The sequence below is a fragment of the Lissotriton helveticus genome, chromosome 6 (genome assembly GCF_964261635.1).
Source record: "Lissotriton helveticus chromosome 6, aLisHel1.1, whole genome shotgun sequence".
NCBI classification, from domain to species: domain Eukaryota; kingdom Metazoa; phylum Chordata; class Amphibia; order Caudata; family Salamandridae; genus Lissotriton; species Lissotriton helveticus.
In genome coordinates, this window is record NC_136067.1 from 334,011,653 (window position 1) to 334,025,494 (window position 13,842).

General features: G+C 45.3%; 1 protein-coding gene across 3 annotated transcripts in view; it reads left to right on the forward strand.

The window, feature by feature from the left end:
• The window catches only part of NBAS (NBAS subunit of NRZ tethering complex), a 2,361,081-nt gene that overhangs the window by 2,326,272 nt on the left and 20,967 nt on the right, over positions 1-13,842 (forward strand). For all 3 annotated transcript variants that reach the window (XM_078647778.1, XM_078647779.1, XM_078647780.1), the window contains one exon: positions 9,245-9,373. In XM_078647778.1, the coding sequence (XP_078503904.1) occupies positions 9,245-9,373 (129 nt within the window). The remainder of the gene's footprint in view (positions 1-9,244; positions 9,374-13,842) is intronic.

Sequence of the window (13,842 nt, forward strand, 5' to 3'; positions counted from 1 at the left end):
CACTGTTTTAGTCACATGTTTAGTGGCTAAATTCTCTCTGGAACTTTGTGGGATTCAGTCGCAGACCCGCCTCCTCTACGGGTATGGCTAGTTAAGGAATCTGCGGCTAGACATCTCTATCAGATGAACCAGTTAATTACCTTCGGTAACGAAGTATCTGGTAGAGACATAGTCTAGCCGCAGATTCCTTAATGCCCGCCCGTATTCCCCGTTCTGCGAGGACCTTTTCAGGTTGGTCTTTCCATACTCCCCTTTCTCTGGGTGTCTTGCACTTCGGCAGGGTGACATTTTCTTTTCCTTCCGACACAGAATGCTCCTCTATTTTCATTGCTACTCCGCCCATTCTCTGGATTGGGTGGTATGTTCATATGTCATGTGTTCTTTCCAGCCATCAGTCTGAATTCTGCGGTGTGAAATCTTTCATGTTTTTTATCCCACCCCGCTCTCCTCTTCCCCAACGCTTTGGGGTCTTTTACTATTATTATTATTATTATTATTATTACCATTTATAGAGCGAATGGCTACCTCCAGCGGGGGTTTCCCGGCGCTAGTGGTGACAACAACAGCAGGATTAAGCTATATGAGGGATTCAGGGAAGATTTAATCAGCCACGATTTCAATGTTTTCCTAAATAATCTTTCTGTCTTGGCCTTCCTGATGTGTACTGGCATGGTATTCCATATTGCAGCCGTTTTTACTGAAAACGAGCACCCGCCAATTCTGGATTTTTTGAATCGTGGAGTTACCAGCAGTTCCTGAAGGTTGGATCTTAGGACCCTGGTCTGGAAATATTTCTTTATTCTCTTTTTCAGGTATTTTGGACCTTTCTCCCCCAATGCCCTGTAGGCTAGGGTCAGAGCTTTAAATTCTATTCTTTTCCTTACTGGTACCCAATGCAAGCTTCGTAGATGGGGGGAGATGTGATGACGAAGTTTACCACCCCAGCGACCCATTGTTTCAAGTATATTGGCTTTGCCACATTCTATAGGTCTCATATTGGGGTTGCTACGTCTCTCAATGGTGACGTCTTCTGGTGGGTTATCCTTAATCATGTGTTCCGGGCTTATTGTCTTTCACGGTTATACATTATGAATGTGGACTGTTATTTTCATGCCACTGGAATCAAGCTATCCTGGCTGATGAGGGCTGAAAGCCAGAAACCGGTCCTAGGATGCTTGTTTCCAGTCCAGGGAGGACCTGGCTTGGCAGTTCGGGCTGGACTGTTCTATGGGGCACAGTGTCAAGAATGATTTGCATATGGCTGGGTTCAAACTGGAATGGCATGCTGAGCAAAAAAACTATGGATGTAGGCCCAGATCTCTGTACTAGGGCGAATGTATGACATTGTTCTGCATTCTGTCCATCAACTGTTGTTTTTGCATTTGTCACCCCGAGTGGGACGGGTATGCTCAGACCTGAGTCCCGTGCTCTCCATGCCACTGGAATCAAGCTATCCTGGATGATGAGGGCTGAAAGCCCGAAACCGGTCCTAGGATGCTTGTTTCCAGTCCAGGGAGGATCTGGCTTGGCAGTTCGGGCTGGACTATTCCCATGGGGCACAGGGTCAAGACTGATTTGCATATGGCTGGGTTCAAACTGGAATGGCATGGTGAGCAAAAAAATGATGGATTTAGGCCCAGATCTCTGTACTGGGGTGAATGTATGACATTGAGTTGCATTCTGTCCATCAACTGTTGTTTTTGCAGACAGTTTTTTCATGTCCTCATCTCCCTCCAAAGGTGATTTGATCTTCACTTTGTGGGATTGTTTTTCAGAGTGGTGCTCTGCTCTCCCTTTTTTCTGTTTAAAATATCCAGTGTCTGGCACTGTTCTTTATGGTGCTGTTTTTCACCTTCAATCCCTTTTTCATCACTTTTGCACACTGTTCCCATATTCTCACAGTTTTTTTGTGGTGGCTCTGCGTTGTGGCACAGAAATGTTTCTCCGAAGAAAACTGACGTCAGTGTGCCAGGAGGGACATATATGGCTCCGCTGACCTCATGTCCGTGGACGACGTCAGGACGGAGTCGTGCGGCGCCGTTCCCCAGCGCAGAGGTGCTGCTGCGGAAACTTTTCCGGATCCAGTCTGACACCTGGGGATATTCTAAGTTAAGGAATTTGCGGCTAGACTATGTCTCCACCAGGTACATAGTTACCGAAGGTAAGTAACTCGTTCTTTTTCCTCATTGAGCACATTCTGTGGCATCCAAACCAAAACCTTTTTCTTGTATCAAGGAGCATTAAAATAACTTGCTTGTATTTGTTGCATCAATGCAAGAATCCTGTGTTTATCTATAGTACCTGACATTGCCTACTCCTAATGAGACAATGTTCTTCCTCCCTCATCAAATCTCAAACATTCTGTTCTTTCTTAGGCTCTCCCACTGACAATTCTATTACACCTAACGAAACTCTATATCCCATCCATCTTAAACATCTCTGACGTACAAAACAGTCCTATAGATTATTTATTTATTTATTTACTCTTGTAAAGCGCACAGCTACCCAACAAGGGTCTCCCGGCGCTGTAGCATGTGGAGGCAGGACCAATTAAACAGCAGGCAAAAAGGGAGTACAGAGATCAAGCTGTGTCACCAAATAGAAGCGTCTTTAAGCTTTTACGGAAGGATAGCAGAGAGTGAAAGTTCCTATGGGCAATTGGATGAGAATTCCATAGTCTGGGGCTAAGACAGGCAAACAGGGCCGGACTGGCCATAGCGGGCACCGGGCAATCCTCCGGTGCTCCTCACGGGTGGAGGCCAGTTTGGGGCCCATGGGGGCCGTTTTTTTTTACAGGGTCGGTTTTGCAGCATAGCTGCATAACCGGCCCTGTAACAAAATCGGCTGAAAACTGGTCCCGGCAAAGAGCTCGGTCGCACCCCCAACCCCCAGGGTGGGGGGAGGGGGGCCAGTCGAGCACTTTGTCAGGCCCAGTTTTACTTCCCAGTCCCGCCCTGCAGGCAAAGGAGCAATTCCTCATACAGACAAGTCGAAATCTGTGAACTGTAAACAGTGATAGGCTGGACGATCTCAACTGTCGAACCGGAACGTAAGGTGTAACGAGACTTTGAATGTAAGAAGGGGAAAGGCCACATTTGGTGCAAAACATATAACAGAGGGACTTAAACTCAATACACTTAATAACACAAAGCCAGTGGAGTTGGTGGAGCAGAGGAGACACATAAACATATCTGGGCAGATGGAAAAGAAGACGAGCAGCAGCATTCTGAATGATCTGTAGGCGGTGTATTGAGGCTTTGTCAGCGCCCAGTTACAGCACATTGCCGAAGTCCAGTCTGGATATAACCATAGCCTGCAGAACTGTTCTCTGAGCTGTGGGTGGAATTAGCCAGAGGATTTTTTTAATCCATCTAAGAGCAGCAAAGCACAATGCTGCTACACTGGAAACCTGAGGCTTAAGGGAGAGCTTTTTATCAATTATAAAACCCAGGTTTTTTACTTTAGGGACAGAGGCTGGTACAGGGCCCAGATTATCAGGCCAGCGTTTGATTCCCCAAAGCTCCGGGTTATTACACAGAATAAGCACATCGGTTTTTGGTGCTATTTAGCTTCAGAACATTACTGGTCAACCATTAAGAAACATTTATCAAACCTAGCTGCAGCGGAGAAGGATCTTGGTGCTGGGAAGCAGAAAGGGAGAAAACAATCTGGATATCATCGATATAGGAAAAAATAGTCAAGCCTGACTTCTCAGCAATGTCGACCAGAGGGCGAACATATAAATTAAAAAGTAACGGACTCAAAATAGAGCCCTAAGGAACCCCGGAGGTTAAAGCTAAAGTGTGTGATCTCACTTCATTTGAAAATACCTGAAAGGTGCCGTCCTTACAGAAGGAGATCAGCCAACTCAGAGCCAGACCCACAATACCAGAGGCTTTGAGACGGTCTATAGATCAAAAGTTCTTCCATCTTTCTTCAGTCTACAGTCATGTAATCTTCCACCTACACAGCATTTTCTATCTCTTCTAGCATTTTCACCATCCATTGCCCTGGTTGTATAGACTTCATTGGATATAGGCTGTGACTACTACCTGCTCAAGATGATCTTGAAGTGCAAGGAAAGGGACATACCTAAGGTGAATGTTGTTCTCAATCATGGCATGTAGGCCCACTCAGTCTAGACTATTCTTTAACCTTCTCAAGACTTGTTGCAACCTGCAAACGTTTTAAAAATATGTTTTCTGACTTCATTTGTTTCTTACACTAATGTCCTATTTTGCTGTTCAGAGGATTTTTTTATCCCATTTTTATTTTAGTTAGTTCTTATTTTGACATTGTCATTGTTGGAACTTCATTATTTAGCTCTTAAATATTTTTGACCTATTAATGTTTTTTGCACAACCCATCACATCTTGAAGAGTTAAGCATTGAACTCATCAAAACAAGGAAGAGTAATCGGTACATTCAAGATCTTTTGCCTCATTTTGTTTGAGAATGGTCAAGTTTGCTTATAGTAAAAGCATGGGCTAAGCACCTAGTATTTCACTTCTCAACTTGAGGGAATTCAGGTACCACAGGCACTGTGCACTGCTATCCAGGCACCTGGCTGCCAGTAGACTGTATGAGTATTCTATTTCATTGCATTTTTTAATTGGGACCACTGTCTAAGGTAGGCCCTCAGTTTTATTGTTTCCTTTCTGCACCCCTCCCAATGGACTTTTAGGACCTGTCAGCTCGGGTCACACGTGACAGACCCGCGGCAGGGCAGGCGGGCTTGCGGCATGTGGGCCCTGTTGCCGGTGCCACTCTATGGCGCTCCAGTGGTGGGCCTATGGTGCGGGTGGTGCTCTGATTGCCAGGAGAGCATCTGCTGGAGCTGTCTCCCCCTTTGGAGTCTCCGGTACCTTGGTTGTTCGTGTCGTATGCACCGAGCCAGTGGCAGGGCAGGTGGGCTTGGAACTGAACCATTTCTTTGCCATACAAGCTCTGCTCATCGGAATGATCGAGTCGTCTCAACTTCACAGGATGGGCAGTGACAAGCCCCCAGCACCTACAGTCCAGACAAGAATCAACAAATTGATGTCAGTGGAGGGGGGACAGAGAGGAATCGGTGGGGAGGCCCCTTGGAGTGCTGGCCCACTGGGAAGGAGAGACACCAGAATGATTCTACAGGCAATTCAGGAATCGCGCACAGCGCTCGAATCTAAGATTGGAGAGGTCCGGGTAGATGTAAGCCTCCTAAGTTAAGATCTACAAAAAAAACTGCAGCTAGAGTCACTTAGGCTGAGGGGGGGCGTATTTCCGAGCTGAAGGTCACCATCTGGGGCCTTAAAACAGAGGTGTCCCACCTGAACACGACTTCAAAGGCACTCAATGTCTAGGCTGAGGATGCTGAAAACAGATCCCGAAGAAGTAACCTTCGCTTGATTGAATTCCCGGAGGGTGGTAGGGTTTGACACCGAAGTTATTCTTGGAACAGTGGGTGCACTCCTGGATTGCTGAGAGGGCGCACAGGTTGTTGGCCAAAAGCCCTCCCCCCCTCCCCTCCTGGGTGCTGACCCCATCCAGTGATTTCTCACCTGCTGGGGCAGAAACGCTATTCACAGAAGGGCAAAGGTGAAGGAATAATACAATGTACAGGCGCAGTCATGTGATCTTTCCGGACTACACTTGCCAAATCCAAATGAAATTTGTATGACCAAGTAAAGCAGAAGGTCAGGTCTACGAGCCTACAATATAGGCTTCTCTTCCCAGCAAGGCTGGGAGTGATTCATGTCGAAAATCGCATTTCCTTGATTGGGGGGTCATCATGCTCCACAGTCTCTGCCGCTGGGGAGATATGTGCTAGTGGAAGGTTCATTGGATGGGGCCCTTTATATATTTAGTGCCTGTCTATGTTCCTCCACGTTGACAATGCTTAGGGATCTTCTGTTATCTCTCCCTTGAGGTAGGACAATCATAGGAGGAGACTTTCACTATATTCTGGGTCCCCTTGATTCTCTGTGCGCCCTTGGAGCTGAGGCCAGAGAAGGGAGGGAGCTGCACAGCTAGGCACTTTGCCTTGGGTTATATGACGCCTGGGGAGTGTGGAACCCTAACATTAGAGAATACACACACGCCTCAACCGTTCATGGTTCCTTATCTCGTATTGACCTCTTTTTGCCACCAGCTCCAGATCTTCATCATACACAGGGCTCTCACATACTGGCCTAAGGAATTTTGGATTATGCCTCAGCACTGCTCCAGTTGGCGGATCAAACAAGGGAGGGGGAGAAACAGATGTGGCATCTTAACACCTGGATTCTTCAAGATAAGACTTTCACCCGGAACTTGCAGACCCAACTTAAGACTTACCCGAGTGTCAACCAGGTAACGGTAGACTCATCAGGGACACGGGTAGGGGATGCATGGCCACTATGCGCAGTAATGTGCCCGCCTATATTAGGGGCAGATCACGTGAGACGCAGGCCTGAGTGACGCACTTAGAAAGGTCTATTCTATCCTTGGAATGTCGAAACGTAGGCAACCTAACCGAATTCCTTGACCAGCACCTGGCAGTGGAGAGGGCACTCTGTGACAGATATGCCTGGACAAAACCTGTAGATACTGGGATACTTCAACTAGATGTGTGGGGCTACAAATCTGGCAAACTTCTATACTGGCTCACAACTAAAGAACTAGAGTCTAGGGAGGTACGCAATATGGCCAAGGCGAATGGTACCCGAGCCTTGACAGGCCCTGACATATTCTCCGCATTTGCGATTACTATGGCCTTCTACATGCAGAGTGGACACGCTTGTAGCAGGAGACCTATGCCCCAGGCATTGTTGATTTTCCCCTGCCCAGACTCACCCCCTTAGAACGGGAAAACCTGGACCAACCACTGACCATTGAAGAGATTGACGAGGGTCTAACAGAGCTTGATACAGATAAAACCCTGGGCCCGACAGGTTCCAGATAGAATTTTGCCATAAAGTGCACCCCATTATTACACCCCTTATCTTAACTATGTGCCTTGAAGCTATCAAATGAGGGCATTTCCACAAAGATAGACTAAGCCACCATTCTGGTTTTGTTGAAACCTGGCAAACCGTTAGACCGGTGATTCTCCTACCGGCCTGTCTCCATCATCAATGTGCAGGTTAAGCTATTCGCCAAAGTGCTAGACAGACGGCTCACCCATGTCCTGACCCAGCTGATCCACCAAGATCAGTGTGCCCTTTATCCATCGCCATGGCACAAGACACTGAATCAGGGGGGTTCATCTTGCCCTGGCTCTCTTCCGGACGTTGCATTGCACCACCACCCTGCTGCTTCTTGACTTTCAGAAGGCCTTTGACTCGTTGGACTAGACTTTGTTATAGGAAATTCTGGCTAAAATGGGCTTTGGTGCTCAATTCCAATCTTATAGGCAGGTATTAAATGCCGAACCACCTGTGCAGGTACGTAAATGTAATGGTTTCCCCCCAGTTTTTAAATCTGAAGGGGCACAAGGCAAGGTTGTCCACAGTCCCCCCCTGCTCTTTGCCTTAGCCATTGAACTTTAGCAGCTTCAATAGGATACGATGCGAGGCCCAGGTCTGGGACTTTTTTGGGGAGTGGCCCTAGAGGACAGGATAGCATTGCATGCAGATGATATTCCCCTCTTTATAGCCTGTCTGGCAGAGACTGGACCCCACCTTCTCTCCATTCGGGACACTTTTGGGTGCACGTCCGAATTAAAGGTGAATTGGTCTAAATCGCTACTGATCCTCTGTGGGGAGACACTGAAGCTGAGAGTTGGCACCCAAGCCTCCCCATAAAGCACCTTAGCTTTTGCTTCCTGGGGATCCAAATGTCATGGGCGCCAGAACTGGCGTGGAGCCTTGGCCACAGACCCTTTACAGTCCAGACAGACCTTGATTGATGCACCAAGATACCACTCAATCTGGGGAGGAAACTGATGATTATCCCACACCTATTGTATGCCCTCCAGAATTTCCCTTTCTCTTTTTCAACCACTGGCTTGGCACCTTCAGTGCTAAAGCTCGTCATTTCATAGCCCCCAGGATCTCCTTTGCCAAGAATGTCAGATCTACACTCCACAGTGGCCTGTCCATGGCTGACATTCATCTCGACTACTGGGCTGCACAGACACTGGTGGTGAATGACTGGGTGCATGGAGGGTGGGCAAACCAGGCCTTCAGAATGAAAGTCTCACTGATGGGGCCAGATAAACTCATGGGTCTGTTATATGGGATGCCTATACCAGTGTCCCTCCTGGAGGTGACCAGGGTGGTGCTCCACACCGCACTGGATAGGATGGGTCCACAGGGTTACGCTGGAAACCCCACTCTGTACTGGTAGATGGTTGGGTGAGGTGACACAGCTGGAAGGCTTTAAGTACATGGACAGACTAGGTGTGTCGAAATTGGGTATTGTGTGGAAGAGAGGTGAATTGAAATCCTTTGCTACCACTCAAAACAGAATTCTCTCTCCAAAGACTCTATTCTGCTACCTTCAGCTCAGGGACGTCCTCACAGGCCACCCAGCGGCCCTTGCAGCGCCCGCAGAATACAACCCTCTGGAGGCTCGTCTACTCCCAGGCCCAATAGAGAAAGCCAACCCTTATAATTACCCTTTTTGCAGGAAATGTGGCCCTATTTCTGATGCACTTTATTAAATTAAACGTACACTGACTGCCTTTGTTTTCAGTTCTAAGATTACACCACTTAAGTATGGAGAGTTGGAAGGAAGAAGTTAGTTGTTGGAGAGAATTGTGTGGGTAGCTACTCAATTGCATAGCGAAACTAGTATTAGTGTCAGCGAGTCAGGTGGGGTGACCTGAGTAGTACCTGAATACAGCTGGAACTGTGCCTATATGGAATAAGTGAATCATGCAAGATTACTAAGGTAGAACCTGTAAAACACAAAAAAGTTGACAATGCAATGGGTCACTGTTATTTATAAATGAAAACATATGTACTGATTATATTGCTGAACTTGATTGTGCCCATCCACACTGTACTTGTTATAAAATTGAATAAATAAAGTTCTTAAAAAAAAAAGTATGGAGCGCTGGACCTTGGCTTGTAGGTGTTAATAAAAAGTTGTATATTGTTTCAGAGGGCTTAGATTTTGTTGTTGATATTTCAGCCAGTATAGGAAAACTAGAATCAAACGCTCCTTGCTTCAGGCCTTCAGGTCCAAAGGTTGGGTTATCAAGACTGCATTTTATGTCTCCAAAAGCCCTCCCTTTATAATGATGTGGTCTCACAGGTTTTTTTTGTTTACTTTTGTTTAGTGTATAAAGGAAGTTAGTTTGCTGCTGTGTAACCAGTCTCTCCTCCTACCCGCCCTGAAGTTGCTAGTAGAAAGCCAAGAAGATGCCCTACATGCTGTGGCCCTGGAGCAAATAACGGCTGTTTCTAAGGTATGGTTAAACTGAACCTCTAATGCTATTTAAAATTACTTGCTTTTTGACCTTGCAGAATCACAGCCTCTGGGGTCTTATAATAATTTGTTGTTTGAGTTGAAAGTCCTTCAAAGGTATCATAATATCATCGTGCATGTATCTTAAATATTTTGCTGCACGGGTGTTTGCACACCTTCTATGGTTACCCTGAGTGTTCAGCGTCCGAATATTCAAAATATATGTGAGTTTTACGACGCAACATGACCTACCCGGTGATTCCCTACAGTCTATTTCCCCAAGGAAAATACCTGTGCCAAGGGTTGACCGACATCTGTCTTCCCCAAGGTCTGCTGAGCATGGGGCTATTAGATATGTGTTGATTTTCAAGAGGTTTGTGGAACCCACAGATGATCAGCAGGGTGGATCAGTGGTGTATTGCCCAGTGGACTAATGCGCCCACTCCAGTTGAGTGTGGTTGTCTTTTTGGTCATAGATTCGGATCACCCTGGGTCTACTCAGCTTTTCACCATTCCAAGGTCGATAAAATCAGTATCATTCCATTGGGTAACAATAAACTTGTGGTGCACCAAAATACCCTATTGAGTGGACTTGCAGTTTACAAATACCCCCAATTTTATTTTGTTATTCAGTGCATTTAAAAAATTTCGAAATCAGCTGAAAACGAAGGGTTTGTTTACGTGATCTGTTATTTGGATACAGGTTTGCCCCCTAGGCTGTATTGGAAACCTCCCACAACCATGAGTTTTCAATAGCTACCCTTCCTATAGTTCACTGCTGAACTCAAGCTCGAGTAGCTGCATATCAGGCAGGCAAAAAAAAGGAAGAGAAGGAAAGCTTACTCTGAGTTATGTGCACTCTCTACAGTCAGTTAAGAACTTACAAAATCAGGCTGCATGCCGCGAGTGCTCCTTTCTCATATTAGAGCAAACTGGGTCTAAAAATGGCTCGTGCACTCAGTTTTCACTATTGCGCTCCTTCCCTTTTACATCTGCTGCTCACGGAAGAGCTTACCTTCGCAGGAACTCTGGAAAAATCTGGCCTAGTTCTTTCAAACTCAAGTGTCCACATTAATGAGGCCATTACACAAAATGATCCCGAAGAGTTTTCCTACTCCAGAGGTGACCGTGCTACTCAGTGTCCTCAGACAACGTCACCACTGCCTTGTTTAAGCTGAGGTCATGTTAGGTAAGTGAACCTGGTCTTATCTCCATTATTTTCCCTCCCGTAAGTGGACATAATGATTGCGTCACTCCCAGAAAGCCATGTGCCCTCTTTAGTAAGAATGCACTGCAACGCTTCATTTGAAAAGGCAAACCTTGATCCTCGTTACTTTTAGAATTTCAGGTCGCTGGCCTTTCTGCCGATGATGGGTTAAATGATGATCAGCATCTGGGTTGCTGGCTCTCTGGAGTCAGCAGGAGTTCTGAACTTCTGCCAGGCACGTTTCGATCCCAGACATAGTGCAATGTCAGTGTTATTGCCCATTTTTGATGACGTAACATGCATAAGTGATTTTGCCCTCCCTTCTGTTCTACTTCTTTTAAACCTCTCTGCTGCTTTTGACATGGTCATGGCATATCAAGCCCACCACTGTATTAGTCCATGTTCTTACTGACAGGCTGTTCCCAGACAGTGCACTTTGTTTCTAGCCATACTTCAACGACTGACTGAAATTCCACCAACCCTCTAGACACCTGCTCTCTGCCTCCCTCGTGCACACCCCCACATCTGCCGAAGCAACAGTCGAGGATGCTCCTTCTCCTACCTAGCAGCTAAATCTTGGAACAGTCCTACCCCCCCCCCCCCCCCCGCCGCCCTTAAACTCTGGGCCTCCACCTCTCTCCTAGAATTCCGAAAGGCACTTAAGACCTGGCTGTTCGACTGAACCCGCCAGAAGTAGCTAGACCCTCAGTGTCTAGACACCCTTTCAGGTGATTAGCCATGCTTTATAATCCTGTTTGATTGATTTCTAAGGAACTTCCAGTAAATTGTGGAGTACCTCAGGGCTCTGCAGTCCACAGGCACCTTTGCCTGTTCTGTTTAGTATCTGCATGCAACCACTGGGGATCTGATTAGGGCCTTTGGTTTTAATATATGGTGATGACACCCCGATTTTTCTGAAGATTGCTTATCAGGTGCCTAATAATATCAATTGCCTCAGATACTGTCTCTGTACATAAGCAGAATAGTGTACAGCTTCCTTAAACGCAGTGGAGCTAAGACAGATCCATCTGATAGGAGGCGATCAACCAGTCTCGATAGGGGTTCCCTGGCCACCTTTGAAGGGTGGCTTCCTAACGTCCATGGAGTTGGAAAACATCTTGGAATCTGGATCGACTGGGACCTCTCTTTCAAGGAGCAGAGTTTGCGACTGTGACCAGGCTGTATTTTGACTTTAAAGGCTCTTAGAAAGGTTCTAGTTTTCAATCCACTTCTCACCCGTCAGTAGTCAGTGATATGATTCGATCTCATCTCGAGTATGCCAATATCATCATATTGGTGTGCTAGCATCTCAGCTGGAAAGGTTTCCAGATATGGTAGTAAGACCAATTTGCAACCTCTACAAGTTTGAATACATCCCATCACTCCACAAGCCTTTGTACTGGTTTTCTGCCTTTCAAAGGATCAACTTTGGTTTGCACATAGAGCCCAATACCGGATCCGTTCTAAATTTATAGCAGATATTATCATTCCATACATTCATCCTAAGCCTAGTGATCCAGGCTCTAGCACCCTCACCCATTGTGATAGAAAAGCTTTCAGAGCTGTGAGACCTCAACTCTAGAATAACCTTCTTCTGTCAGTGCTCCTCTTTGTTGATTTCTAGGCCTTTAGGAGGAAGGATGTTAACAACTACTTTTTTTGCCCGTACTGTCCTTTATTTCTGCCTCTCTCTCTGGTCTGTGTTTTTGTCTTGTTTAAGTCCGATCTTCAGGATGTCCCCTCATCAAGAGTTTGACTTTAAAAAAAATATATATTAATTAATATCTGTTACTATATTTTCTCTCAACACACTTTTGTGAAAACGTTTGCAAATGGTTATTTATTTGTTTGAATAGAACTCGGTTTGGCTGAACTGGCTGTTTTATCTGGTTTTATTACAAACGTGGTTCTTTTGAGCATCATTTCGGGTTTAGTCCATACAGTAATATCTGTGATAATCATAACTGTGTTTCAGAATGAGTTCCATGTGAACGCATGTTTCAAGGATTATTTGTCTGTATGAGAAGCATTGTGAGAGGAATGAATTGTGTGTCTGGGCTCCATCAAGGAGCCAGACACTGTTAAGAATTTTTCTTAGTCCAATAAAAACATTCAAACAGTTTGGGGCCCTGTCACACAATTCTGTGTTCCAGCAAGGACCTGGCGACTGTTTGGCTTCTTTCTTAGCACAAAAAGAAAGCCAAACAGTGTCTGGATTTCATTTTAATACATGAAAAAATCCCAACCAGTTTCTGGCTTCTTTCTAAAGCACAGCTACTCGATTATATGGTACAGCCATTACTGATACTCTGTGAGATTATTTTTTTACCCTGAGAAAAAGTCGATACAGCTTCTATTTCTTTGCTGATGCACAGAGCCACTACTACTTCCTTTCACAATGCTTCTCATGGTGAAAGAAGCATTTGTGGTTTTGGAAAGCATTAGAAGGTACGGAGGGGTGGTATTAAGTAGAACTTACAGCTAAAGTAACAACCTACTGTTGTAATTACGTTTTACCATCTTTCACAACACCAGTTATTTTAATTCAAAATACAATTCTGGCATGTATTTTTCAAAATCTGGGTTCTTTCTTCCTTGGAATCAACTCAGTACTGAACACTTCCTTTGTTCCTTGCTAATGTAGTGTTGGACCATTTTAGCCTTCTCTGTACTTTTAATTGTCTCATACCTTGGAAGAGGGTTGCATGCTACCCTACACTCTCTCTGTCCAGTCAAATATGCACCACCTATACAGCATCTCAAAGAAATCAGCTGCGACACACTAGGGATACATAACAGAGCAGTGAAAGTGTGATTTGATCCAAAGTAATCTGATCATATAAAATCCAGTCTTGAAGCCCTGCTCTAGCTCTTAGCTGACCCTGAAAATGATTTCATAGTCCTGGGCAACACACAAGAACGTGATCCTAAGCATTTACTAAAACTGGTGCCACACTATGCCCCTGCCATAGTACTAAAGCCCAGCCAGCTTTCTGTGATCCATTTCCTGGGGCCACTCTTCCCAACTGGAACCTTTTTAACAAGACAAAAAAATACAACGGAGGGTACTAAAAAAAGCAATTGGAGCCCAATTCTAGAATACACTTCATTTCCACAATTCTGTCAAATCAAATTACAGATCACTTTATTCGACTTTCAGCTGTAAAACCACAAAAGTTCACATGTATAAAAACATTATTGAATTTCATAAAACCATTACGCAATTCATTACATACTAAAACCAATTAATTGAAAAAAAAAAG